The sequence below is a fragment of the Eptesicus fuscus genome, chromosome 22 (assembly GCF_027574615.1).
Source record: "Eptesicus fuscus isolate TK198812 chromosome 22, DD_ASM_mEF_20220401, whole genome shotgun sequence".
Taxonomy (NCBI): domain Eukaryota; kingdom Metazoa; phylum Chordata; class Mammalia; order Chiroptera; family Vespertilionidae; genus Eptesicus; species Eptesicus fuscus.
This window is the reverse complement of record NC_072494.1, coordinates 10,369,316-10,393,500: the sequence shown is the minus strand read 5'-3', so window position 1 is coordinate 10,393,500 and position 24,185 is coordinate 10,369,316. Positions and strand designations below refer to the sequence as shown.

At 43.5% G+C, this 24,185-nt stretch overlaps 1 protein-coding gene across 1 annotated transcript in view; it reads right to left on the bottom strand.

The window, feature by feature from the left end:
* Nucleotides 1–322: 322 nt before the first annotated feature.
* The window catches only part of TTF2 (transcription termination factor 2), a 35,656-nt gene continuing 11,793 nt past the window's right edge, over nucleotides 323–24,185 (bottom strand). The window contains exons 6-23 of the mRNA XM_008147222.3: nucleotides 23,928–24,042; nucleotides 23,137–23,325; nucleotides 21,473–21,600; nucleotides 19,897–19,978; nucleotides 18,077–18,196; nucleotides 16,731–16,881; nucleotides 14,691–14,796; nucleotides 12,701–12,882; nucleotides 11,832–11,985; nucleotides 11,423–11,514; nucleotides 10,534–10,616; nucleotides 10,019–10,152; nucleotides 9,081–9,251; nucleotides 6,807–6,865; nucleotides 5,839–5,989; nucleotides 5,042–5,124; nucleotides 3,588–3,662; nucleotides 323–1,158 (exon numbers count right to left, since the gene is read on the bottom strand). Coding sequence (XP_008145444.2) covers nucleotides 1,014–1,158; nucleotides 3,588–3,662; nucleotides 5,042–5,124; nucleotides 5,839–5,989; nucleotides 6,807–6,865; nucleotides 9,081–9,251; nucleotides 10,019–10,152; nucleotides 10,534–10,616; nucleotides 11,423–11,514; nucleotides 11,832–11,985; nucleotides 12,701–12,882; nucleotides 14,691–14,796; nucleotides 16,731–16,881; nucleotides 18,077–18,196; nucleotides 19,897–19,978; nucleotides 21,473–21,600; nucleotides 23,137–23,325; nucleotides 23,928–24,042 — 2,220 coding nt within the window. The 3' untranslated portion in view covers nucleotides 323–1,013. The remainder of the gene's footprint in view (nucleotides 1,159–3,587; nucleotides 3,663–5,041; nucleotides 5,125–5,838; nucleotides 5,990–6,806; nucleotides 6,866–9,080; nucleotides 9,252–10,018; nucleotides 10,153–10,533; nucleotides 10,617–11,422; nucleotides 11,515–11,831; nucleotides 11,986–12,700; nucleotides 12,883–14,690; nucleotides 14,797–16,730; nucleotides 16,882–18,076; nucleotides 18,197–19,896; nucleotides 19,979–21,472; nucleotides 21,601–23,136; nucleotides 23,326–23,927; nucleotides 24,043–24,185) is intronic.

Sequence of the window (24,185 nt, the reverse complement as noted above, 5' to 3'; positions counted from 1 at the left end):
GAGAAGGGAGGCACATATGGGGAAGGCTTTTGTCCCAGGCATTCAGGAACCAAAAGGGTCCATGGCCAACAACCAGGGTACGAATCTCTAATCTAGAGGCTTTGCAATTCTCTGGGGCCTTGTAGTCTTCCATCGGGTCCTCTGCATCCAGTGGGCTGGTAAGGGAAGAAACAGCCTGAAGAATCACTTGCAAAGTTTTAGAGGAAAGATAAAAAAATGACTTACATCACTTCTGTTCTCATTCCCGGGGTGAGAACTCAATATGACCCATGTAACTGCAGTAAAGACTGGGAAACATAGTCTCTCTGGGTACCCAGGAGGAAAGAAAATGCAGTTTAATGAACACAGCATTATTTCTGTTACACTGTCAAACACATTAGATTATACCAATGCTAAATGATACAATGGTACAAAGACTAAATAACACAACAATACTAAATACTATGAATACTGTAGATTTGTAAAAATACAAAATACTATGAAAATGATAAAAATACTAAAGTATGACACAAATAGTACATGATATGATAGCAATACAAAATGATGTATAGGTATAGGGCACCTCTTTGATTTACCCTGAGGGAGAAGGGCCTAGAAGTGAGACCACTGCAGAGGAATGGGCGTAAGGTCCACTCTCTGGCCCATAAAGAGACAGTTATAGGAGCGGCCTCATGGGCAGGAGAGAAGAAGAGATGCTAGAAAGGCAGTAACACTAGGTCCCCCATCAGCTGAGAAGCGAAAAGCAACAGAGCTTTTCCTGAAGTTTACGCACAACCCTCCCAGAGTTGTTTTCCAAAATTATCCAGCGCTGAGACATTTTCTTTCATCTGAAGCTATTTATCGGTTTGTGTCACTCACTCAGTTCTGGGGGTTACAGTGTGCCTCACTTGAGGGGGCAGAAGGCGTGATGGTGAGATGGAATGCAAGGAGAGCCCAAGGGACCAGGGTTAGGCCGTTCTCCCAGATCCTAATACACACCAACAGTGGCACCCTTCTGAGCTCTACAAAGGAAGTTAGATGCCAAAAAGGACTTTGAGGTCAGCCAAGGTCAGCTTGGTGACAGATTCTCCAGATCCTGATAGAACCTGTTTGGCCAAATCTTTCTTTTTCTCTTGGAGCTGCAAGATCTTCTCTTCCACTGTTTCCTCACAAACAAATCTAAAACACAGATAAGCAAACAATTAGAAATCCAAGGTAGCGTATCTAATAACATGTTCAAACTTCTAATTATGCTTTAGTTTTTAAATAAGGTTTCTTCCTTTATTTAAGCTTTCTTAGGTTTGGTTAAGAACTCTTAAGTTTAGGCAACCCAGACAATCCTGACTAAATATATGTCCATTTAAAATGATGTGACTCAAATTGACTTTTTTATTTCTTTCTGAAGCAAGGTAATTGAGAAATGCCAACATGAGCAGAAGACATCCCTATCCATTAAAACACAGAGAGCCAGCTTTCACACCAACAGCTCCGTCTTGATAAGATGGAAAGGAAGTTTCTGCTAGGCATGCGTGCTGGTTAAACAGAGTATCTGATTTTGGGGCTAATTCACATTGTAACAGGTTTTACAAACTGAGGAAACGCCACTGTTGTCATTCAATCACTCAACCACTTCCGATGAAGCATTCACTATACTAGTATGCCATGTACTACGTTAAGTGTAGGTATAGAGAGATTAACGTAAGTCTTGCTCTCAAAGAGAACCCAAAAGAGATTAAAATAAACAATACCACCCAGAAAGTGCTACGATGGAAGCATGTGCAGTGTGCAAAAGGAGCAAGAGGAAATCTGTCTGGAGTACTGAGGGAGGCTCCACCGAAGAGTGAACTCTTAACGTGTGGCCTGGAGGATGAGCAAGGGCTGGCCAGATGGAAGCGGGGAGGGCATCCCTCGAAATGGGAACATATGTAAAACCATGGCTGAGTTGTAGAACATGGCATGTGGGGGGAAGATTAAGTCATCCAGTCTGGCCAGGGCCAAGGTCAAAAGGACTCTACTGCGCTGTACTGTAACGGCAGAAGCTCAAGAAGCTGGCGGGCCCCGATCCTGAGCGGCTCTGCATGTCATGCTAAGAAATTCAGATCTGAAAGAGGGAAGGGCAGTGGGGCCGGGAAGGAGGGGATGGTTATAAGAAACATTTTAGAGAATAAAATTAATGGGCTTGGTAGGTGAAAGTGGGAATGAGGGGGAGCCTAGTTTCTGGCTCTGTGATTAAACAGTGATAGTCTTCACAAAGACAAGGAATTCAGAGAATAAATGGCTATGAGGCGGTAGAAAGAAACAATTTCAGTTTGTGAGATTCTGAGTCCCTGGAATATGTAACCGTACTTACTACATAGTGAGTGCTCAATAGGTCTGAGTTTTATGAGTTGAATGAGATGAAAACGTGAGTGAATGAGTAATGGGTGGGTATCTGGGCAGTCAGATTCAGATACTGAGCAGGGTCTGGAGTTAAGGGGATCTTGGAACTGAAGATATAGATGTGGGAGTTACTGGAGTAGACAGGATTTTTAGGGGAGGTGCATCCAGAGTGAGAAGAGAGCTCAAGACAGGAAAGCTAACATAATCGCTGTAGCTGGCAAATTTTGGAATTTATTGGTGCCCTTAGCAAGAGTAATTTCAATGGAACAATGGGGTGAAAGTCAGTTGGTAAAGGCTGAGGAATGAATGGGAGGTCAGCAAGTAAAGACAGTCAGTGATTTCTAATTCTCCAGGAAACGTGGCCCTGAAATGGAAGGAGAAATAGAGGTCCATAGCTAGAGGACTGTAGCATCAAAGCAGGTTTTATTGTTTTTAAAGAGAAGTGGGTCCCGAGCAGAGGACTATTCTACAAGATTACTGGCTTGTATTCTTCAAACCTAAAACACAAAAAAGACGGAGATATTGTTCCACATAAAAGGAGAGAAGAGTCATGACAACAGAATGCTATGTAGGATCTAGGATTTTCTTTTGCAGAGAAGACATCATTGAAACAAGTGGCAAAACAGAATGAAGTCCATAGCTCAGGTATTGTATCAGTAGTACATTGTTAACAGCCTGATTTTGACCATTTTATCATGGTTATGTAAGAAAACGTCCTTATTTTTAGGAAATGCACACTAAAGTAGTTAGGGATAAATAAGCATCATGTCTGCAACTTACTCTGAAATGGTGCAGGAAAAAGTTTGCATGTACACGTACACAGACACACACACACACACGTACGTACACACACACACACACACACAGGATTTTTTTTGTATTATTCTTGTAAGAATTCTTACATTTTTTTATACCTGAAATTATGTCAAAATAAAAGTTATAAGCAAGAGAGGGAGAGAGGGAGAGGGTTGCTTCATGGGCTGCCCTGACTGAGCTAAGGCTCACTACTATAGACAGCTTGCTCTTCTTTTGCAGAGGCCAATTCCAAGGTCATCCTCCAATGCCTGTGTTCCCTTCCTGACTGCGAGTCCAAGGGGGATGTGCCTCAGGAGCACCATTAGTAAAACGATCACTAAATACTTTACATTCTATTAAAATACTACCCAAGAAAGACTGGCACGAAAGCAGTACTTGGGGAGGGTCCTAGGACTTGGGAGACCCTTACTTACCTGTGTATGACAACATCTTTCTGCTGTCCTACTCGATAAATTCGGTCACAAGCTTGATCTTCAAGTGAGGGGTTCCTGGGAGAAAAGGGGTAAAGCTCAAAGGCACAGATATCCTAGGCCAGGGGCAGCCAACTCCATAGACAAATCCAGCCCACAGCCTGACTTTGGTATGGCTCTTTAGCTAAAAATGGTTGTTACAGCTTTAAAGGGTTGTAAAATAAGCAAAATCCCACAGTGAAGAATATGCAACAGCAACCTATGCAGCCTTCAAAGCCTAAAATAATTACTATCTAGCCTAAACTATATACAGAAAAAGTTTGCAGATCCCTGTCCTGGCTATACTGGCTGCAGACAGTTTAGTGTCACATATTTCCTGCCCTCTAATGAGAAACTGGGGTCACTGCTAATAGTGACTCAGCATTATCAGTTCAAACAGTAAGTAACAGAGGTGGAACCAACATTCAAATTCGGTCACTAACTAGCTGGGGGACCCTGGGCAAGTCAACTAACCTCAATCCTCTACATTCCTGGCTGCTACCTGGAAACATGAGAGCTGATTACCTTTCTCAACTTTCATATTCTGTGATTCAACTGCCGGAGAATTAGACCCACGTGCAGCAATCCCTGGCTGGCATCACTAGAAAACCAAAAGCTGGGACTAATTATGACACTTTCTCCTGACAACACACTACTCATCTATCTTATTTCCAGGAAAGGTGCTATTATGCTCCTGGTGCTGACACTACATGAGAGGCCAAGGGCGACATGTTAATAGTAGTCCTAATATACCGAAACCGGTTTGGCTCGGTGGATAGAGCGTCGGCCTGCGGACTGAAAGGTCCCAGGTTCGATTCCGGTCAAGGGCATGTACATTGGTTGCGGGCACATCCCCGGTAGGGGGTGTGCAGGAGGCAGCTGGTCGATGTTTCTCTCTCATCGATGTTTCTAACTCTCTATCCCTCCCCCTTCCTCTCTGTAAAAAATCAATAAAATATATTTTAAAAAAAATAGTAGTCCTAATATAATTAGAAAATTCCTCCCCCCTTTTCCTTTTAGAGTAATGCTGCTCCCTCTTTTGTAGGGTTGAGTTTCCTGGAGGTAAACACCTACGTCTGAAATACAGTATTTTGAAGAGACAAAACTGAGGGATGTAGGTCTTAGGTCTTAGTGTTAGGAAAAGCCCTGCTCCCAGTTTCCATGGAAACAGACGTTAGACTAACAATGAAGTGAATGGACTATTTGCAGTAGCATGTGAAGCCTTGCTGGTCAGGAATTCAGGGCTGTCCACTAGCCCTGCGCCCCGTTTAGATCTGCATCTCCACACACGTGTGCAGCAGCATCTCCCTAACACAGACAGAGCAGCGTCAACAAAGAAGGCAGGCCCTGCTGCCCCTCCAGCCTGCTGGTCCCCTGCTCTGCTGGGAAACTCAAGAAAAATCCAGAGTTGTTGTTACCAGTGCATATCCAGAAGAAAAAGGTGGTTTCCTCCAATCAGGTTTAGACCAACACCTCCAGCCAAGAGAGAGATTAGCATGACCTACAAAAGAAAGCACATCAGTAACTCCATATAATACACTCTCCTCTGTCCCAGGTTCAAGCCCAACATCAGGACAGAGCAGCACCGAGTTCCTATCAAATTTCCTTCTGCGGCCATAAATGCACTATTTTGAAACTCTGAAATGCCCCACCTTTAAGAAAATTCTCATTTCACAGTTTTTTGGTGAGTAAATCTCAAAACATTGTGTGCCTGCCAAAATATACAAATACAAAATATACAAATACTGCACTCTAGAGGACTGAGGGTGGCTAGCTCAATACACTTTCCTTTAACCAGATTCTGTCTATCCCATCAATCTCTGCACCCCCACCCTCAACACCTTTATGATCATCGCGTCACTCACGAATGCTTCCCAAAGTCTTATTATCCATCATCAGATGCCTCGTTCTTCCACTTCCCCCCGTATTTCCTCATCTCCAAATCCTACCCATTCTTTACGACTTGCCTCCTCCACAAAGATTCTCTTGATCCTACCCAGTTCTGCTCTCCCTTCTCCTTTTAGCCCTCATATTTTATTCTCTTTACAGTATCTGCATACTTTGATATGTACCCCATAAATGTCTAATAAATTTAAAAGACCTGGAGGGATCAAAGCTATGAATATATTTAAATTGAGCTGCTACATTATAATTCTCTGTATAACTGAGAAAAATTTGCTCTTAATTCTATAACTCTGATGTGACCAGCTCGTACCTCAGGGCCCCTGGAGTTGTTAAATGCCTCTACCAAGTCCATTCTCTGTTTGGGGCTGACAGAGCCATCGATGGTGGCATAGGTCAGTTTGTGCCTCCTCAGGTGCAAGGCTATAACCTTCAGCATGCTGGTCCACTGAGAGACAATGACACTGGAATAAAGGATAAAACAACCCCCAAACAGATTAAACTCATCTGCAGCCTGCCATGCCCCTGTGAGTCTTAAGAATCAGTTGTCATATGGTGAGGAAAGGCCTTCTGTTACCTACAGGGGAAAGGCACATGCTTAGGTCACATTTTAAGATTACATGTGGATAAGTAGATAAATTGTGACATTGTAAAAAAGATTATAATGCTCCAAGTTGTTTCCAGATCCAGCCTACAATCTATCTGGCACTGAATGAAGTGAAGATACAGTGGTGACTAAACTCAGGTAAGCACTGCAGCCTCCTACTATTTGGGGGTCGAGTGCTCACCCAGAGGAGCTCTGTGGTCCTGCAGAGAGGGACCCGTCGCCAGTCATAACAACAAGCTGCTAGGACTTCTCTACTCCCCTCACCCAACCCCTCCATGATATTTTAATTAGAGTTTAAAGTTTTTAGATCAAAATATTTCACATATACGAATGCAGGTTTATAACATACACATAAGTTGAAACAAACAGCAAATGGACTCCCGGCCTGCTCACGCAGTTCTCCCTCCCTTTTACATCTGTTACCCTTGATTTTCTTTAGATACTGCTCTCCTTTTAAACACTTCTCGGAGGCTTAGCTTTCTCTGATCCTCCAGGGACTTCCTTTCTAATCAGTGCCACAAATACTTTAACTAGAAATCAGAGGGAAGTTGGGCTTTCTGCTGAGCATGACTCAAGGTCCTTGATATAAAACACTAAGATTTGTAACTATCAGCAATACCAAACTTTCTTGCTTAATTACAAGAAATACCTGGATAATGAGACAATACATTTACCTCTTTTGAGACCCTGGATTTCTTCGGATTGCCTCCAATTCTGCCAACAGAGATGAAACCTGGAAAAGGTTACATTAACATACGTAGCTTAAGAACTCTTCTCATTGTCCCTCTCTTGAATTACTGAGCGGTACCTGGATGGCCTCTCTGCTCTGGTCTGACCCTCTCTACTCCACTCTCGTCTCTGCAGCCAGACAGCTATTTCTAAAATGTCAGCGTGTCACTTCCCTCCCTAGCTCAAGACCCTTGAGTGGCTCCCCCCTGAGGATAGAGCCCAAGCTCTGTACACTGATCCTGGCTGCTCTGGCTTCTGCTTCCAGCTCCAGCTTCAGCTCTCACTATGCCCTCCTCAAACGCCACTCTAGTCATAGGAAAATTCTTCCTTCACCAAGCCATGCTCTGTCTCATCTTTGTCCATTCTGTTCCCCGTCAGCTTAATGCCACTTCTTCTTGAAGGTCCTCCCTAACCCCCAAAGTATGGGTCAGGTGCCCACTGCCTACGTGCTACCACAGCACATTTTGTTTCGACTGCCAAGATCTTCTTCATGCTATATATTAATTGCTCATTTAATCATCTCCTGCTTCCATAACTTAAGATGCTCCAAGGCGGCAGAGCCAGCATATGTCTGGTTCACTTCTGTACCCCTAGCACATTACTAGACCAGAGAAAGTACCATCCTAACATTTGGGGAAGAAGGTAAAAAGGCTTTCCCCAAGTGAAGGCCTGCTCCAAATGTTGTTGAAGGAGAGGATGTGTCCAGACTGAGGAACACTTGCTAAAGCGTCCAAACAAGCTCTCTGGTTATTTGTCAAATTTGAGTCCACAGGGGACCAGTCAATAAGAACACATGGGCAGGACTTTGGACAGCAGCTCAGTTCATGCCTCCTGACTGCTAATGTGAATGACCTTGCAAAAGCCTCTGAAGGGCCCTAGAGGTCATCCCCAGAATGGTGGAGGAAGAAAATTAGACCAGGAACCAGGAGATGAAGAAAATCCTTACTCTGCCGCCACATGACTGTCACTTTGGAACTCCCAGTTAAGAGTTCAGATTCCACATCAGTAAAAAATTGGGCTGAGCCAGATGAATCCTGAGGTGCCCTCAGCCCCTACACTCTACACTACGGTTAGAGCAGTGACCTGTAGAGGCCCCCACACACGCGGCTGCTTCCCAATTTGAAAACGTGCTGATGCCGGGCAGGAAGTGAGTCACAGGACCGTACCATTTTGAAACAGTAGGAAGAAAAAAAGCAGGTACATGAAGTGTGTGGTATCTTGGCAACTTGAGGTTCTAGAAAGTGCTCTGAATGCCATGTGAAAAGAATGGCCACAAGTGTTTTGAGAAAAGTGTTGTGAGAGCAGGATTCATGGTCCATGTGCTTCAAATCCCAGTGACATTCTGCCTGAGCTCAGGTTTATGTTACCAGAGAAAACTCCCTTCATAAAGCAACCTCAGTGGTGTGAGGTACTGCTAATGGGCTATGCTAAGAAGCCTTGTGAATAAACATCACTCGAGTATTAGACAAGGAACACGAATTATTAGGAATGTAAGTTTTAACCCAATCACAAACTCTGAAGGTGCCGGGACAGGAAGTCTGGCCACATATGGCGCTCTTCTTATGTCTCTCTCAGTTATTAGTGGTAAAGACCTAGGTAAATACTTTAAAGTTTTAATTAAAAGTATTCTTAAGTAACACCATCCCCTTGGCAGTGACCGCCTTTCTAGTTACTGTTTAAAGAAGCCTTTGAAGAAAGAGGTTGAGGCTAGCAGTGGGCATGAGATGAAAGGCAGGGCTCAAGTGGCAGCGCGTCTCAGCCTTCCTCTAACGGGGCTGTCCGCCTTAAAGAGCTCTAATGAGCAGAACAGAATGACTGATGGAGATAGGAGGCCGGGTGAGAAACACTAGCGCAGATGGAAGCCTTTCAACAAGTCAGAGCCACTGGCACTCAGATGTATTACACAGCCTCTAGGGTCCAGCTTTTGTTGTTTCCCTTTAAAGCTTTCCCCAAACAAACTGCTCGCTCGCCCTGTCCCAGCATAAACCTGATTGGCTCCTTTCCCAGTAATCCATGACCAAAAGCTGCCTTCATGCCTGGGCTGGCTCACTATCTAACTTTAGTTTTAATTGTGAAATAAAATTAGAATTTAAGACTGGAGGGAGAATTTGAGCAGTTAAAATCGAACAGTTCTAGCTCTGCCATCAAAGGACTGTACCCACTTGGACAAATGTGTGAGGAGTCCAACTCTGTCCCCCAGAATAGAGGCGACAAAGTACCTTGGTGCTCTCTCTCATGTCTTCAAAGAGCTCCACCTTGAAGCACTCGCCATTCAGGGAAACAGTGGCAGACGGCTCTGAGTTCTGGAGTTCGGACAAGGTCAGCGCGCTGAGCTGATCCTCCAGGGAAAGGAGCAGGCCTTCGCTCTTCAGTTCTGTCGGATCCAGGGCCTGAGCAGGAGACAGACGGGACGGGAGCAGGTGGGCACTGAGGCAACAAGCCACAGCACTTGCCAATGACGTGCTGACTGTAACACTCCACACAGCAAAATGTTTTCTCATTGATCATCAGTAGTTTCTCAGAAAAACCACCATTAAAAATGTAATTTTGCCAGTTTTTTCACCAAATTAAAGATAAATCAAATGATGGAATTTTTTAGTGACTTGCCAGACAGATCACATGATTATTCTTTTCCCCCAGCTGGGATAGTACAGTAAATTAAGCTACTGTTAATCGAGATACATTACAATTACTCCTCAAAAGAATAAAATACTCCTCTTAATTATGGATGTACCTCTCCCAAACATAAAGGCAACTTTTCCAACTGTATAAATACTTGAGTTTTCATAACTAGACTTAAAAGTCATACTGCCTAAAGGCAGAAAAAAAAAGTAACTAAATTAGCTTTATGATATCCTAAAATACCAAAGTATTCATAAATGGTTTCCTTCTTAAAATGCTATTTTCCATTCTTTATAAAAAGCTTACTTAAAACAAAACAAACAATAAAAACTATTCTCAACACCATGGGAATTATCAAGATCAATAAAAATTAATGTAAAACAAAGTAAAATAAGCACCCTCTTTTCTGCCCCACCAAAAACCAAAGACCCACCCAAACCCCATTTTCCTTGGTCCAGCAGACTAGGTCCCAGATGCAGAAAGACAGGAATTTCCTGGCAGCCCTTCTGGGCACGAAGCTAAAGGCTTTTCTTACCGACTTTAGCAAAGAGAGATGACAGCAACACTGGCGCAGTCTCAACAACTGTGACAATATGTGGACGGTGCTGGATCCCTGTGAGTCTGTGGCCACAGAGCGTCCAGGCCCACTGGACCCAAACTCCTGTGCCACTTCAGGAAGGAAAACAAACCGCAGGAAACAGTAAGGGTTTAAAACAGAGGTATGAGGACAAATCAAGAACTAAACGATGCTATCTTAAATTTCTTTGATCTGAGGCTCCATGATATAGTTATAATACTTCTATACCAAATAAGCCAAATGAAATGCAGTTTTCTTTATTGACCTACTTATATTTAATAGATCAGAGTTTGAAAATAATTAAAAAGCTTAGATCACCAGGACTGATGCTTACAGATCAGTCTATACACTATGGTTTGAGGTTCCCAGCTAAGGTCAAATCTCTGATACCAAGAATCCACAACTCCCTGCTGTAATTTTATGAATCTGACTGCACACTGTCATTAGTGATGTATGAGTGCCCCACTGCTTACCTCTACTGAATGGATTATCAGGGCTTCGTCCAGATTGCTTATCCCCACTTTCCTGCCTTTTTAGATAGGATTGTAGAGCTGATCTGCCTCAGATCAAAAAAGAAAATGCACATATAATGTTCACTACAACTAAATAGGTTTACAATGACCACTGCTTAACTGTGCTTGCAGTAACACCTCGAAAAACGATAAAGGTGGACTTGTTAAATGATGTCAGGCTCATAGCAAGCATTGGCCCAAAGGCAACGAAAAATAAGTATTGAAAAACCCCCAAATCATTTTTAAATAATTAATACATACCAATGCAAAATGTTAGAATATTAAATATTAATATGTAATACGACATGTTGATATTAATTAGTATGATATTTTATTAATATGTACTGATGAATATTAATAAATATGAGGTATACAAAGAGAAAAAGACACACTTATGCTGGAAGTGAGAGGTAGTGGGGGAGTAAATCTAGATTCAGGAAAAGAGAAGGGTTTTACAGAAAGTGCAAAGACCAGATGACAAGGATTACAGAGCAGTTTTTTGTTTTTAAGTTCCAATGAGATGCTGGGTAACAGGTCAAAGGTCAAAGAGATAATTTCCCAACATGGCCCCACGAGGACCAGATGACCTGGTGCAGTGACCATACCCTAGCACTTCTATGCAAGGAAGCCAATGAAGAGCAACTTCAAAAGCCTTCAATGTAAGTGAGACAAAGGTGAGCTGGGGAGGGGGCAAGGAGCAAGACAGGGAGATTATAAAAAAGGAACAGATATCCGCCTCATCAATAATACCATAAATACAGTTAGAGAAGACTTGACCCTGGACCCATTGCCAAGGCAAGGACAGAAAAGCAACAGTACATGTGAGAAGGTGCTTCTTCATGGCACCCACCTTGATCTTGCAAAAAGGACACTATAAACAGTCTCTTCCTCTTCAGAAAGCTTTAAACGGTGCAACTGAAATTTACGCTGGGGCAGCACCACCTGGGAAATAAAGGGGAAAAGCCGCTGGGATGAAGTTACAGAAATTAACTGAATATTAGAGTCAATTCCCAGAGCTGACACTGGAAATCTAGTGAAGGCTGGACAGCAGCCTCCACCCTTCCCTAAAAGTGGGGCTGCCTAACACCCAGCACAGCAGGGCTGCTGTGACACAGGTGCAGGACAGCAACCCAGGCTCTGCCCTGGAGAGTGGGATTCAGAGGCTCCCGAAGCAAAGCAGATGGCTGTTCAACCCAAGACAAGGACATGGTTCCCATCCCTCCCTGGCCTCCCCCTGGAACACACATAAATGAGATTACCAAGGGCTTGCCGGTGGAGTCCAGCTGGTCTTTTGTTCTCCGTAGCAAAAGGCTCCTGGTTAAAATACTTAACCGTTCGCCTCCTTTCTTTGTACCATTGTCAACCTGGCTCCTCCACAGATTGAATTCATCAAATGGAGAACAACGGAGAAATCTTTTTTGTTGGGAAGAAGGACATAGAAAGAAGGAAAAGTATGGGAGGACAGAGTAAAGGTTCAAAGAAAGACATCAGATGAAAAACAAATCAGATTTTGTTACATCTGCCATCCCATCATTTTTAAAAGTGAATGTCATAGTAAAGCTCTGCTAGACAGATCAAAAGGACGTAGGTCAACAACAAAACCACATTATAAAACTGTGAACTTTCCCATTAACACACTGTCTGTATCGTCACAACAGGACATATAACCAATAGCTAGAATTTATTCCTAAAGCTTAAAAGGCTAGCAAAGAGAGTCCATATCTTCTTACGGGCTGACTTCAATAAAATCAAGTATTTTAAAATCAGCATTCTTTTCTGTTTGCTTCAAATAAATTGTAGTCCTGACCTCGGGTCATATGCTTTAAAGCAAAAATAGCCCAAAACATTCACTGGACTGAAAAAGGTAATTTTGTTGCCTATAATTTAATCTGTTTTATATTTTTCCATATACAGTGGCTGAATGTAATCAAAGTCCCATATCAGCCAGTCAATCAACCGATTATTTTTCTCATAAATATTAACTCTTTTACCCTTTAAAGGTTGAGAGGCTTGCCATCTGCTACATGAGATAACCTGGCATTCACCAGAGCTTTACCATGAGATACGAAATAATTAGGAAGGTTACCGACAGAGTTCACATTTACATAATCCCAAAGAGTTTACTCACTTCAGCAGTGAATACATGTCCAACAGGTTGTTCTGAATGGGGGTTCCAGTGACAGCCCAACGGGCACGAGCCTGCAGCTTACACACAGCTATGGAAGTCTGCACGCGGGGGTTCTTAACATTGTGAGCCTCATCCAGGATGATTCGGGCCCAGACTATGCGAAGCAAAGGTGTTGAGATACCCTGGAAGACACACCAGTGAAACCTAACAACAGTATGGGAAAAGGTGTATGTCTTCAAGAAGATACGGGGAGATAACAAACAAGAGGGTCCTCCACTGAAGAACTTCAAGTTTGGGGTACACTGAAATAAGCATTAAGCTTAAGAAACCAAGAGTGGAAACTCTCAATGGGTCCAAATAAACAAGTCACTTGAGAGCCCCAGTCCTTGAGCTCAAGATGCTTAAGAATAAAATGTTTTCTAATATGAGTTTTCATTTACTCTTTCAATCCACTTTTGAGCAATGGCTATGGGTCAGGACTTCACTAGGTATTCACTCATTCGATAAAATATTTACTAAATTTTACTCAATTTATCAAAAAAATCCCTGAAAACTTACTGAAAGTCTTACTTTCATATGTGAGATACTAAGCCATACAAACAGACAGTTCCTATCCTCAGAAAGCTCACAATCCAGAGAAAAGCAAGCACCAAGATAACTGCATACACCACAGTGAGTGTATAATAAGCCCCACTGCATCCTCCATCACGTGACAGTAGGGACCCAGTCTTGGTCACTGCTGTACCCACAATACCCGAGAGAGCAGCTCAATGTTTGCTGGATAAATGGAGTGCTGTCACATAAGCATAAGAGACACACGGAACCAAACAGGAGGCAAAGCATTCCACTTAGAGTGAACAAAGGCACAAGAGGGTGGCAGAGCGTGGCGGAGCAGCGCCCATGCCTTGTTATGGCTGAGCAAGGGGGGGCCACAGGGAGGGCTGGGGTGTAGGTGAAGAAGGACATGCAAGCAGGGCAAGGGCATAAGAGCCTAAAATATCACGTAAAAAAATTAAGGTTTTATCCTAAGAGCAATGAGGAACCACTGAGGAATCTGCAAAGTTAATCATCTGCAAAAAGGCAGAGTTGGTCATCAGATGTCTCCATGCCAGAGATCTCCCCAAATACAGAATCTGTGACTATTCTATTGTAAAAACATATGTTAAAGAGTTCCTGGAGCAACACTGTATTTTCCGGACAAAAAAGCCCCTTAATCACTTATGCAATAAAGCCTCTGCCCTAGACAACTGCGACTCCCCCAAGTGCAGAGCAAACATCAGGTTCTCGCTGGTTATCATTTAGCCCCTGGTCCATGTGTAGCCTTATTAATGCAACCCCTTTTCCTGAGAGTTGGAGAGAGGCAGGGAATGATGGCCTAATACCAAAATACTAGTCCTAAAATACCAGTCTTCACACCAAATATAAAACATATCCTGCCCTAGTCAGTTTGGCTCAGTGGATAGAGCTCAAGGGTCCCGGGTTTGGTTCCGGTCAGGGGCGTGTACCTTGATTGCGGGCACATACCCAGTGGGGTGTGCAGGAGGCAGCTCATCGATGTTTCTCTCTCATCGATGTTTCTAACTCTCTATTCCACTCCCTTCCTCTCTGTAAAAAATCAGTAAGATATATTAAAAAATATACATATATCCTGAGAGGATATCCCACAGAATTTAAAATAAAAATTGCAACAAGAGATGTTTTCCTATAATCATGTGATGACCAACACAATTGTGATGTAGTTACCACTCTTTCTTAAAAAAACAAAACAAAACAAAACAGCTAAAACTGTGCCAAGCCTCACCCTTTATCACTGAGGAGATGGTCTAGAATAAAAGAGATGGGACAGAGAGCGCTTCGTTTCCACAGGTGGACCGGCTAGGACTCTCCTGACCTCACAGGAGGGTACCTCTGCTGTCTCTGATGCTGTGACAAGACTGAGCGAAAGGAGATGGGGCTCCACCTCTCCTTCCCTGGCAGCCCCCAGCCTCACCTCCTCCCTGAGATTTGTGCCCGGCACCAGTTCCTCTTGCTTCTTTGTGGGGATCTCCTTGGCCAGAAGGCTATAGGTGGTGATCACGATGTCATACGTAGAGAGGCTGTGTAGATGTAACACAAAGAAATGGTAAATGATCCCCCTGTGACTCTGACAATGAGAAGCAGAGCTGATCTCGTCATACAAATTCCTGTGGCTGGATGGACAGATGGCAGAATTCCTTCATTTATGTCCTTCATCAACACACGTGATTCTGGAGAGGTAAACTTGACTCATTTGGCTTCCTTCCCTCTTACCTCTGATAATTTCTACAGTCTACTCACTATAACAAGAACAGCCTCCCTCTTCCCATCCAACGAGTCATAAAGGAGAACCAGCTGGGCTCACATTAACCTTCATAATCTCTGGCCTGTACAGAATGTTGGGAACTAACATTTAGTAATGACTTGACACAGATGATGCTACAGTCCCAGGGAAGTAAAGAGGCTCTCAACGCAGTTTGCCTTTCATCAAGAATGCTTTCTCCTCTTTGTTCTACAATGGACTTGTAAAAACCCACTGATCTAGCTTTGACATGTGGGTATAATCACGCTGTAAACTTTCAGTTTACTCTGCCTACACTCTTTACATGTAAAGATTCTTAATGAAAGGCACAAATCTTTTTCCAAAGAAGCTTAATAATGTGAACCTAAGAGAATGTCCATAAATATCTTTGATAAAAATGACATGCCTAATTCAGAGAGGCAGCAAGGACTCCAGGTGGCCTTAGCATCATACAAAGTATAACTGAGAATGATTCCAATCAGTCAACTAGTACACTCTGAATACCAAACCAGGTATGATCAAAGTGCAAGCCAATGAGATGTAATTTATTTCTAAATAAAGGCAGGCCACTCACAGTACTCTCTGCCGGAGAAGCATGCAGGCCTGCCGCTGCTGCCCCAGTGCCCTCGTCAGCTGAAGGGACTCTCAGTCACAAGAATTGGTGTATAATATAGAGGTCACCAATCTGGCAATTTACCCCTGAAAGACCACTGCCCTTCTCTTTAGGGGATAAAAGATTCACTATCAGAGGTGGGGGAGAGAAGTGGAAATAAATCCGTTCTTAACTAGATCAGCAAATGTTCAACTCAGACCCTTATATCAGTTAGGAACAAAAAAACAAATTCTTTAAAACCAAAAGACAAAGATCAGGACTCAATTTAACATCTGAGGAAATATTCCCATTCCTGATCATTCCTCCTCAGGAATTCAGTTAGGTCTAATCCTAAACTCTTGCATCTAAAACTTCTTAGACCATTCACATATGAAAAATACATTCATCTATATATATAAAAGTCATCTCCATATATAAAAAGCTAAGTTTATATTAAAAGAGAAAAAAAGATCACTTTCTGGAACTTGTAAAGTTTCCCTCTGGAGTTCGACCAGGAGTTCAATCGCTAGCTATGACATGCACTGACCACCAGGGGGCGGCACGGAATGCAGGAAGGCCCCGCCTGGCAGCCGGGGAAGGAAGGCCCTGGCCAGCAGCAGGAAAGCCCTGATCGGTCCTGATAGCCGGCCAGGCCTAGGGACCCTACCCATGCATGAATTTCGTGCACTGGGCCTCTAGTAAAAATATAATCAGCCTACATCAACTAATCATTAGTAGTGTATCAAGAAGCTCTTTAAGACTGGGCTAGTTCCATTCACACTAACAGAAAAAGAATGTGAATTTGGAATCAGAAATTCACCATCATGAAATACCTGTGACAGAGCCTCTTCTACCAGGGAATGCAGCTGCTGCCTGGCTGACAACTCAGGCGTATCAGGTCTGCTCACACGGCAGCTTTTTTTGCAGGGTGACAAGGATATAGCAAAAGAACACCATTTTCTCTCAAGAGTTATCTCTTAATACAGGTGAAGGCTGTTTGGGGATAAGAGTACCTTTGGTCTTGACAATATCATTAGTTCTGATTAAATGAAACCTCAGGGAAAGCAGGCACAGTCAATGAGGCCTCTTAAGCCTAGTGACTTCAATATTTCTGCACTTACACTTTCGCACGGTGATCCCGGTTTGGGCCATGATAGAGATAGACTCTCAGTTTGCTGTTGCTCACATGTTTCTCCACCTCCTTTTTCCAATGATGGATCAGGGAAGCAGGACAGACGATAAGTGTTCCATTGGAAGTAAACTCGGTGGAGTCTCAAGAGGAGGAAAAAATCAACACCTAGTTACACCCATTAAACAGCCGTTAGCTTCTGAGAGACATTCCCTCTCTCTCAACTGGCTTCATTCCTTCAATCAATATTTTTTTAACAACGGCTGCCCTTATTTCTACACATGGTAATAGCAGAGTAGAAAACGGAAGCGATGGCCTTTTAACTCAAAGTACTTCATTACTTCTTATTTACCCTTACATAGGTGTCAGACATAGAGGCTGAAAAAGGAGAGGAAAGTGGGTAGTACACAACTTCAGTCTAAAAAAAAGAAGAAACCAGTGTACTTTCAGTGGCCAGAAGGTAGAAGCTGGATCATATCCTAACTCATCCTGGGCTTTATGGGGGAGTATTATTTTTTTTAAAAAAGCATTAACTTAATTATATCTACACTGAAATTTAAGTACAAAACCCCTAAGATGGGCAAACACTACTTTGGAACCAGGTAGTAATGTAGTATTTGTACCACTACCCCTCATTCCCTGTGTGTGTGTGTGTGTGTGTGTGTGTGTTTGTATACATGCGTGCATGTGTGCGTAAGTATAAGTGTGAGCACACAGGGACACAGGATCCAGCTGCAACAGTGGTCATCAGAGGCTTGAGAGCAGACAGTCACTGATTTTTTTTAACTATCTAACAACTGAGAAATGTACTGTGTCCATGGCAACTTACTGTGATGGTGTCTATAAATAATACACAGGACTTACAGTACTTATAGTCATTACAGATTAAAAACAGGATGAAACAAGATAGGAATTGTCTAGAATCTGGAAACTTCTGGAACTTCAGAAACATGGGGAAAAGCTTCAGCTATGGTGGCTCAAATCTGAGTTTGTGATAGATCCTGCTTCAAAAAATAATACATTAACTAATATGGACCTATCCTGTGGTTATATCCTCAATATTAATAAAAGTAATCATGTTTAGACTAAGTCTTCTAGAGCCTTAGCTCTCTCCACAAAATATTTCTAGTTCACAGGTCAAGCTAAGTTTATATTAAAAGAGAAAAAAGATCACTTAAATTAGCATATTCAGCATCAGAAATGATACTGTAGGAAAGTAGATTTCCAATAGATTAATTAAAGATGACCAAAGGTGTACTTTGTAGTTTAAAAGTTTCCACTCTCCACTGCTCAAATGATTGATGTAGGAAATGACAGGCCACGAAGGCACTGGAATACCATCTTTGGAAAGCCAAGTCAAGGTCGTGTTTTTGTCCTTCTCTTTGTTTTTCTCTTGATCCTTCTGGGTCAGAATGAGCGCAATCATTGTCAGGGTTTTTCCTAACCCCATATCATCCGCTGGAAAATAAAAATAAAGACAGGAGATTTAATTACTTAGGGCAAAGAATCAACTCGGCTTCCAGAAAATAAATATATCCTATGCCTACTTTCCTGGTGCTTCCACATTTCTGGAGTTACAGTTAACTCAAAACAGTCCCCCATCCCCTTAATTTATTCATCAGAGAGAGGCATGAATTAACATTCCTTGAGAACTGTCAATGTGTCAGTAACTGAACTTATCTAATTTACTATTTATACCCTGCAAAATACTATCCTCATTTCAACCGTTTAAATAATCACTCTGACATAAGCAGAAGTAAAATGTGACAGCATGAATTCCGGTTCAAATCCTGGCTCTGCTGTTGTACAGAAAAAGAGGAAACACAGCTATCCACTGAAATCCCTGCTTCCAGGAAGACTGACCCGTGGCTGGCATCTGGGAACTCAGATTTAAGGAGGGGCCCACCATTCCCTGAGCTGACAAGAGTGGCTCACTGGCCCCAGCTGGTTTGGCTCAGTGGATAGAGCATTGGCCTGTGAAGTGAAGGGTCCTGGGTTCGATTCTGGTCAAGGGCACATGCTCAGGTTGCGGACTTGATCCCCAGGAGGGGGGCATGCAGGAGGCAGCCGATCAATGATTCTAATCATTGATGTTTCTCTCTCTCTCTCTGAAATCAATAAAAATATATTTGAAAAAAAAAAAAGAGTGGCTCACTGTGCTTACCCTATTTGTACAAACAACACAGTTTACGTGGAATGCCTGCTTTCCCTCGGGAAGCGTGGAACTTACATACATACCAGGCTGAAGCTGCCTATGCGACCAGCCCCAGTAAATACCTTGGGCACCGGGTCTCTTAACAAACCTCCCTGGTTGGCAGCACTGCACATGTGTTCTCACATCTCACTGCTGGGAGAATTACGTTTGCCCTGTGTGACTCCCATGGGAAAGGCCTCAGAAGCTGGCGCCTGGACTTCATCCCATGTGCCTTTTCCCTGTGTTGACTCTGATTTGTATCAAATAAATGTTACTACTATTTTATTTTGGAATACAATATAGCCATGAGTGTGACTATATGCTCTACGTCCTCCTAGCAAATCACTGAATCTGGAGGTGGTCTTGGGGACCAACATAGCCACTTACTAGCCCCAGTGGACGTCTGTCATGTTTTTCTAGAAGCTGAGCACCTTGGAAAATGTAGTCTGACAAGTCCCCGAAGCAGAGCCTGAAAAACCTGCTTCCTCGGCTTCCTGCAGCTAAGGCAGTGCCAACATGGCCCGGCTCCAGACTACCAGGACCCACTCAGGACCCAGAGTCAGATAGAAGCGACCTGAGAAAGGCGGCTAGAAGGGCTGGGCACGGGAGTGTCTGATCTCGGGGTAGTCGTGCCTGATAGAGCGAAGCAGCCGTGACAGTTTCCACAAGACACTAGCTTACTACTTGGCTTTGAGCATTGCTCCTAGAAGTCTGGCTCCAGACTGGCTCTCCATACCTCCCACCACAGAATAAACCGTCTCTGCTAATCAGCCAGAGTCAGCTTCTACTACTTGCAACCGAGACCTGACTGATCCTACTGCTGAGGGTCCTGAGCATGTGGCTTAGCCATGCTGAACCCGTTTCTAAACTATAACAGAGGGTAACAACCCCAGAGGCATTGAGAGGATCAAATGAAATAGTACAACATTATCTTTGTTGGTTCTTTCCATAATACCAGACTTACCCAGAATTCCTCCTTGTGGCTTCTGACTTTCTCGCCACAGTAACCAGGCTAATGCCTGCTTCTGGTGCAGCAGCAAAGGGACCTGACAAAAGTCATCACCAAAAGCCAAGTTTAAATTCCTCATGAGAGGCTATCCTGGATCCTGCCCACAGCGACGCCACATTCTACTCTTTTATTTTCTCTTAGTGATACTCCCATGGTCTAGATGTCATATAACCTTGAAGTTCTTGACTTCACCATGTCACCTTGGGTACCCGTATATCCTGGACTACCCAGGACAGTGTGATTTATGCCTATTGTCCAGCATGTCTATCAAGCACCCCCTCTCTTACCCTCAAGAGAGAGTCCTGGTTTGTCTGCCTAATCAGCCAAAGTCAGTTTCTACTGCTTGCAACCAACCTCTCTGTCTGGTCACCCTGCTTTTACCAGCCATTCTGTTGGCTTTTCCTTATTATCTCTTCAACTAGAGGCCCTATGCACGAAATTCGTGCAAGAGTAGGCCTTTGCAGCCCCAGCTGTCTCAGCCCTCACAGCCCCGGCTTCATCTGGAAGGTTTCCAGGACGTCCGGATGGTCGTTCCACTGTTCGGTTCTTCGGTCGATTTGCATATTACACTTTTATTATTATAGATTTCACTTCTCTCTCTGTAAGCCAACATCCCAGTCTGCATTGTTAACCATCATTTTCAACAGCCCTTTAACTGGCACCCCTCTCTCTAGTCTTTTCTTACTCCGGTTTATCTTGTACTCAGTGACAAAAATAATCTTCATAAAACACCCTTGCTCAAAATTCTACAGTGACTCCATATCTCTTGAGCCAGTGTGATCTAAGCCCCTTCACCAGGCCAGGCTCCTCAGCACGGGAGTCTTCCCACTCAGTAACATCACCTGCTGCTCCCAGCTCAGGTCCTGATGTCACCCTGTCCCAGTTATTAATACCAGTCTCTGTATCTTCCCTCTAACCACCCCTCCCTCTAACTGGGGTGTCTGGGTTCCATCCTCCCAGCTATCTTTAGGCCTGCAGCTTCAAGGCACTAGTAATTACTGACGTAGCATGACTTTTCCTTTATTTTGAATCCCTTTTGCATTTTGTATACAGTCTATAGTGCCTTACAATGCACATTTTATCCTTATCTTCAAGTCACTTTCTATTGTTCTATGTATGTTGTGCAGGCACTTTCACCCCAACTAGTTCTTTAAGAGCAGCAGTTCCTCTGTATCCTGTGGCACCCACCGAAGGTCATTAGGTAGATCTGCTTCTGCTATAGACGTGGAGAGCTGACCCTGAACAATGCGGATCTGAACTGTGCAGGTCCAATTATATGCGGATTTTAAGTATAAGTGGATCCATGCAGTTCAAACAGTATTGTGCAAGGTCAACTATATAACTTTATGACCTTAAGAAAAAAAATTGTTTATTTCTCACTGCTAAACAGAAAAGGACAAAATAATGCAAGGGAAGCTACTGAGGCATTATCTGTAGGAAACACATCAGAGCGGCACTCTGCGGAGCCGTCACACAGTGGTCCCCTCTCCATGGGCACGGGGACACCGCCACAGGACACTCCCTGGCTCACCTTCAACCCAGCTGGGTCCTCTGCCACAGCAGTCTCACCAGGACATGACGCAAGTGATCGATGCAGCTCATCAATGGCTTCACTGGTGATTTTCCACACGGCATGAAGGCGGTCTTGGTTTGTAGGGCCTGTGTACAGAGAGGTGTTACCTAAAGGTGACATAGCCAGTATCATGTCCTGGTTATGGCTGCAAAAAGAAATTCGCTATTTGCCAAATGATGGATCTGTATGGACTAAAAATTCTTTTTCTTTATTTTTAATTTATAGCTGACATACAATATTGGACTAAAACTCCCTGCCTGCACTTCTCCTAGCCCACAGGCTCCTCTATCCCCGTTCTCTGTTTGTTTGTGGGTGTGTGGTGTGTTTTTTTTAATCACATAATAAAGGACAAAATAATATAAAGTAAAATGAAAAAATAAGATAACCCATCATATTTTTGCTAAGTTTTTTCCAGCCTTGAAGAGGTGGCAGAGGAAATTAAACACCATCAGTATTTTGGAAAGAAAAGATCCCTGGGGCTGAATGCAAAGAAGTTAGCAACAGAAAAGGCCAAGCCAGGCGAGGCTGAGGCAGACAGAGACTGCCCTGGAGTGCACGCCAGAGCCGAATGCCCTGCCCCGATAAATACTTCACGCTGATATCCCACTCCTTCTGGAGAATTCTAGTGAAGTTAGTTAACAAATGCAGGCACCTCAGCTGACTGCAATTTTAGGGATGAAGTATTCAAATAAGAGCTTTCTAGATCAATAAACATTAACCATTTAGATGTTAAAATGCTTTCAAAAGGCAAACTATTTTAATGGAATTATTTCCAAAACCTTAATAATTTAATTTTCCTCTAGGTGACTCAATCATCATTATGAGTAGGGATGATGCTGTAACACAGTAACGTTCTCAAAACATTCCTGTACACCCGACTACTTTGCTACTTTAACAAGCACGCCTTCTCTGTGCCCTTCCAGATGGACCTTAGCTTTCTCAGGCAGAGTATAGACCCCCTTGTGAACTATGCTCTTCAACTTTCTCTCCTATCTCCTTTCTCCCCATCTGCTTCCTTCTCTCCCTTTCCCTTTTTCTCTTAACAGTTCTCACTGGGGGGAAACTGGTCACTGCCAGCCAACCTGAGCTCCTGGCTCGTGATCAGCACGCCAACCGGTCCTATTACATATCTGAGGCTCTCCTTGAGATCTTCATTCTGCAGTTACTTCTAAATTCATCATTTTATGGAAAGTTCAGGATGAAAACACTGAGCTACACAGGGTGTTACTGCTCTTGATGGGTCTATTTGCTATCGGTCTTCAGTCATGTCATTCCTCTGCTCTGCTTAACAGACACAGAGGGAATACAAATGTATCTGCTGGTCTACCTACTTCACCATGCTGTGAGTTCAAATTTCCATTCACACTTACTACTGACTCCTACGTGTCGACCCCTGGCTGACTGATCAAGGTTAGTGAACCATGCAGACAGACACAGTGTCTGCCCTCACAGAGATCTAAACACACTGTGCAGAGCTCAGCTGAGCATCGCAATCTTTCTCACACAGGCAACTAACAACTCAGGAATGGCTTCGCCTTCATGTGGGCAGAAAGACATCTACCAGGCAGAATTTTACCTCCTCGGGGTAGCTATTCACAACAGGGCCAGGCCCTTGATCTTACCTCCGTAGCGCTGACTGGACTGTCCAGCAGCTGCCTGGCTGGCAGCCTTCAGTCCCCAAGAACCCAGAGGCTGGAGAACCTGACCCTGCAGCTGTAGGGGTTTGGGTGGCACCAAGTGGGGAGGGGCAGTGGTAGTTTTGGTGATGCTACTCTGTTGTGGTACTTGAGTGCTACTCTTCTCATCTGGGCCTGTTCAAAAAACAAGGGAAGAACAGATTAAAGTTCAGAAAAGTAAAGGAATTATATATGAGGAGAGGGCAAGAGAGAGTGGGATGAGCACCATTCCAATAAGCTAGGGAAAGCTTCCTAGAGTGTGTAGCATTACAGGTGCACATAACTATGGGAAAGAGAGGTGAGTCCACAGGAAATAGGAGAAAGCTTTTATAAAAGCTTTGTGATTTTTAAAGGAAGCTCAGAAGCAGATAATGAAATGGAAAGGTGAATGAGTCAACATTCTTTATCAAGATGGCTTCTCGTGCCTGGCCAGTGTTGCTCAGTGGCTGAGCGCCGACCTGTGAACCAGGTCACAGTTTCTCAGTCAGGGCACAAGCCCAAGTTGAGGCTCAATCCCCAGTGAGGTGTGGGGTGTGTGTGTGTGTGTGTGTGTGTGTGTGTGTGTGCAGGAGGCAGCCAATCAATGATTCTTTCTCATCATTGATGGTTCTATCCCTTTCTCCCTCTCCTTTCCTCTCTGAAATCAATAAAAATATATACATTTTTAAAAAGATGGCTTCTCGAATGTCTCTTGTAAAGTTCATGCAAACCCGAGTTCTGGGGCACAACCCATTTACCTTGCTCTGGGGAGAGGGCAAGAGCACTGAGTGTTTCCTCCAACTCCTGAATTTGCTTGAGCAGCTTCTGACCTTTGTCTGGAAGAGCCTGAATGTTCACTGATGCCAGTGTGCTCTGAAAAACAGGTCCAATAAAATGGATCGCTCCTCTCCAGTTGTTAAAAGACAGCTTCAGATTAAAATACCTAAAATGCTAAAACTCTGAAATTACAGTCTTTTAACTATACATGCGAAAACCAAAACTTTTTTTAAGCCCAG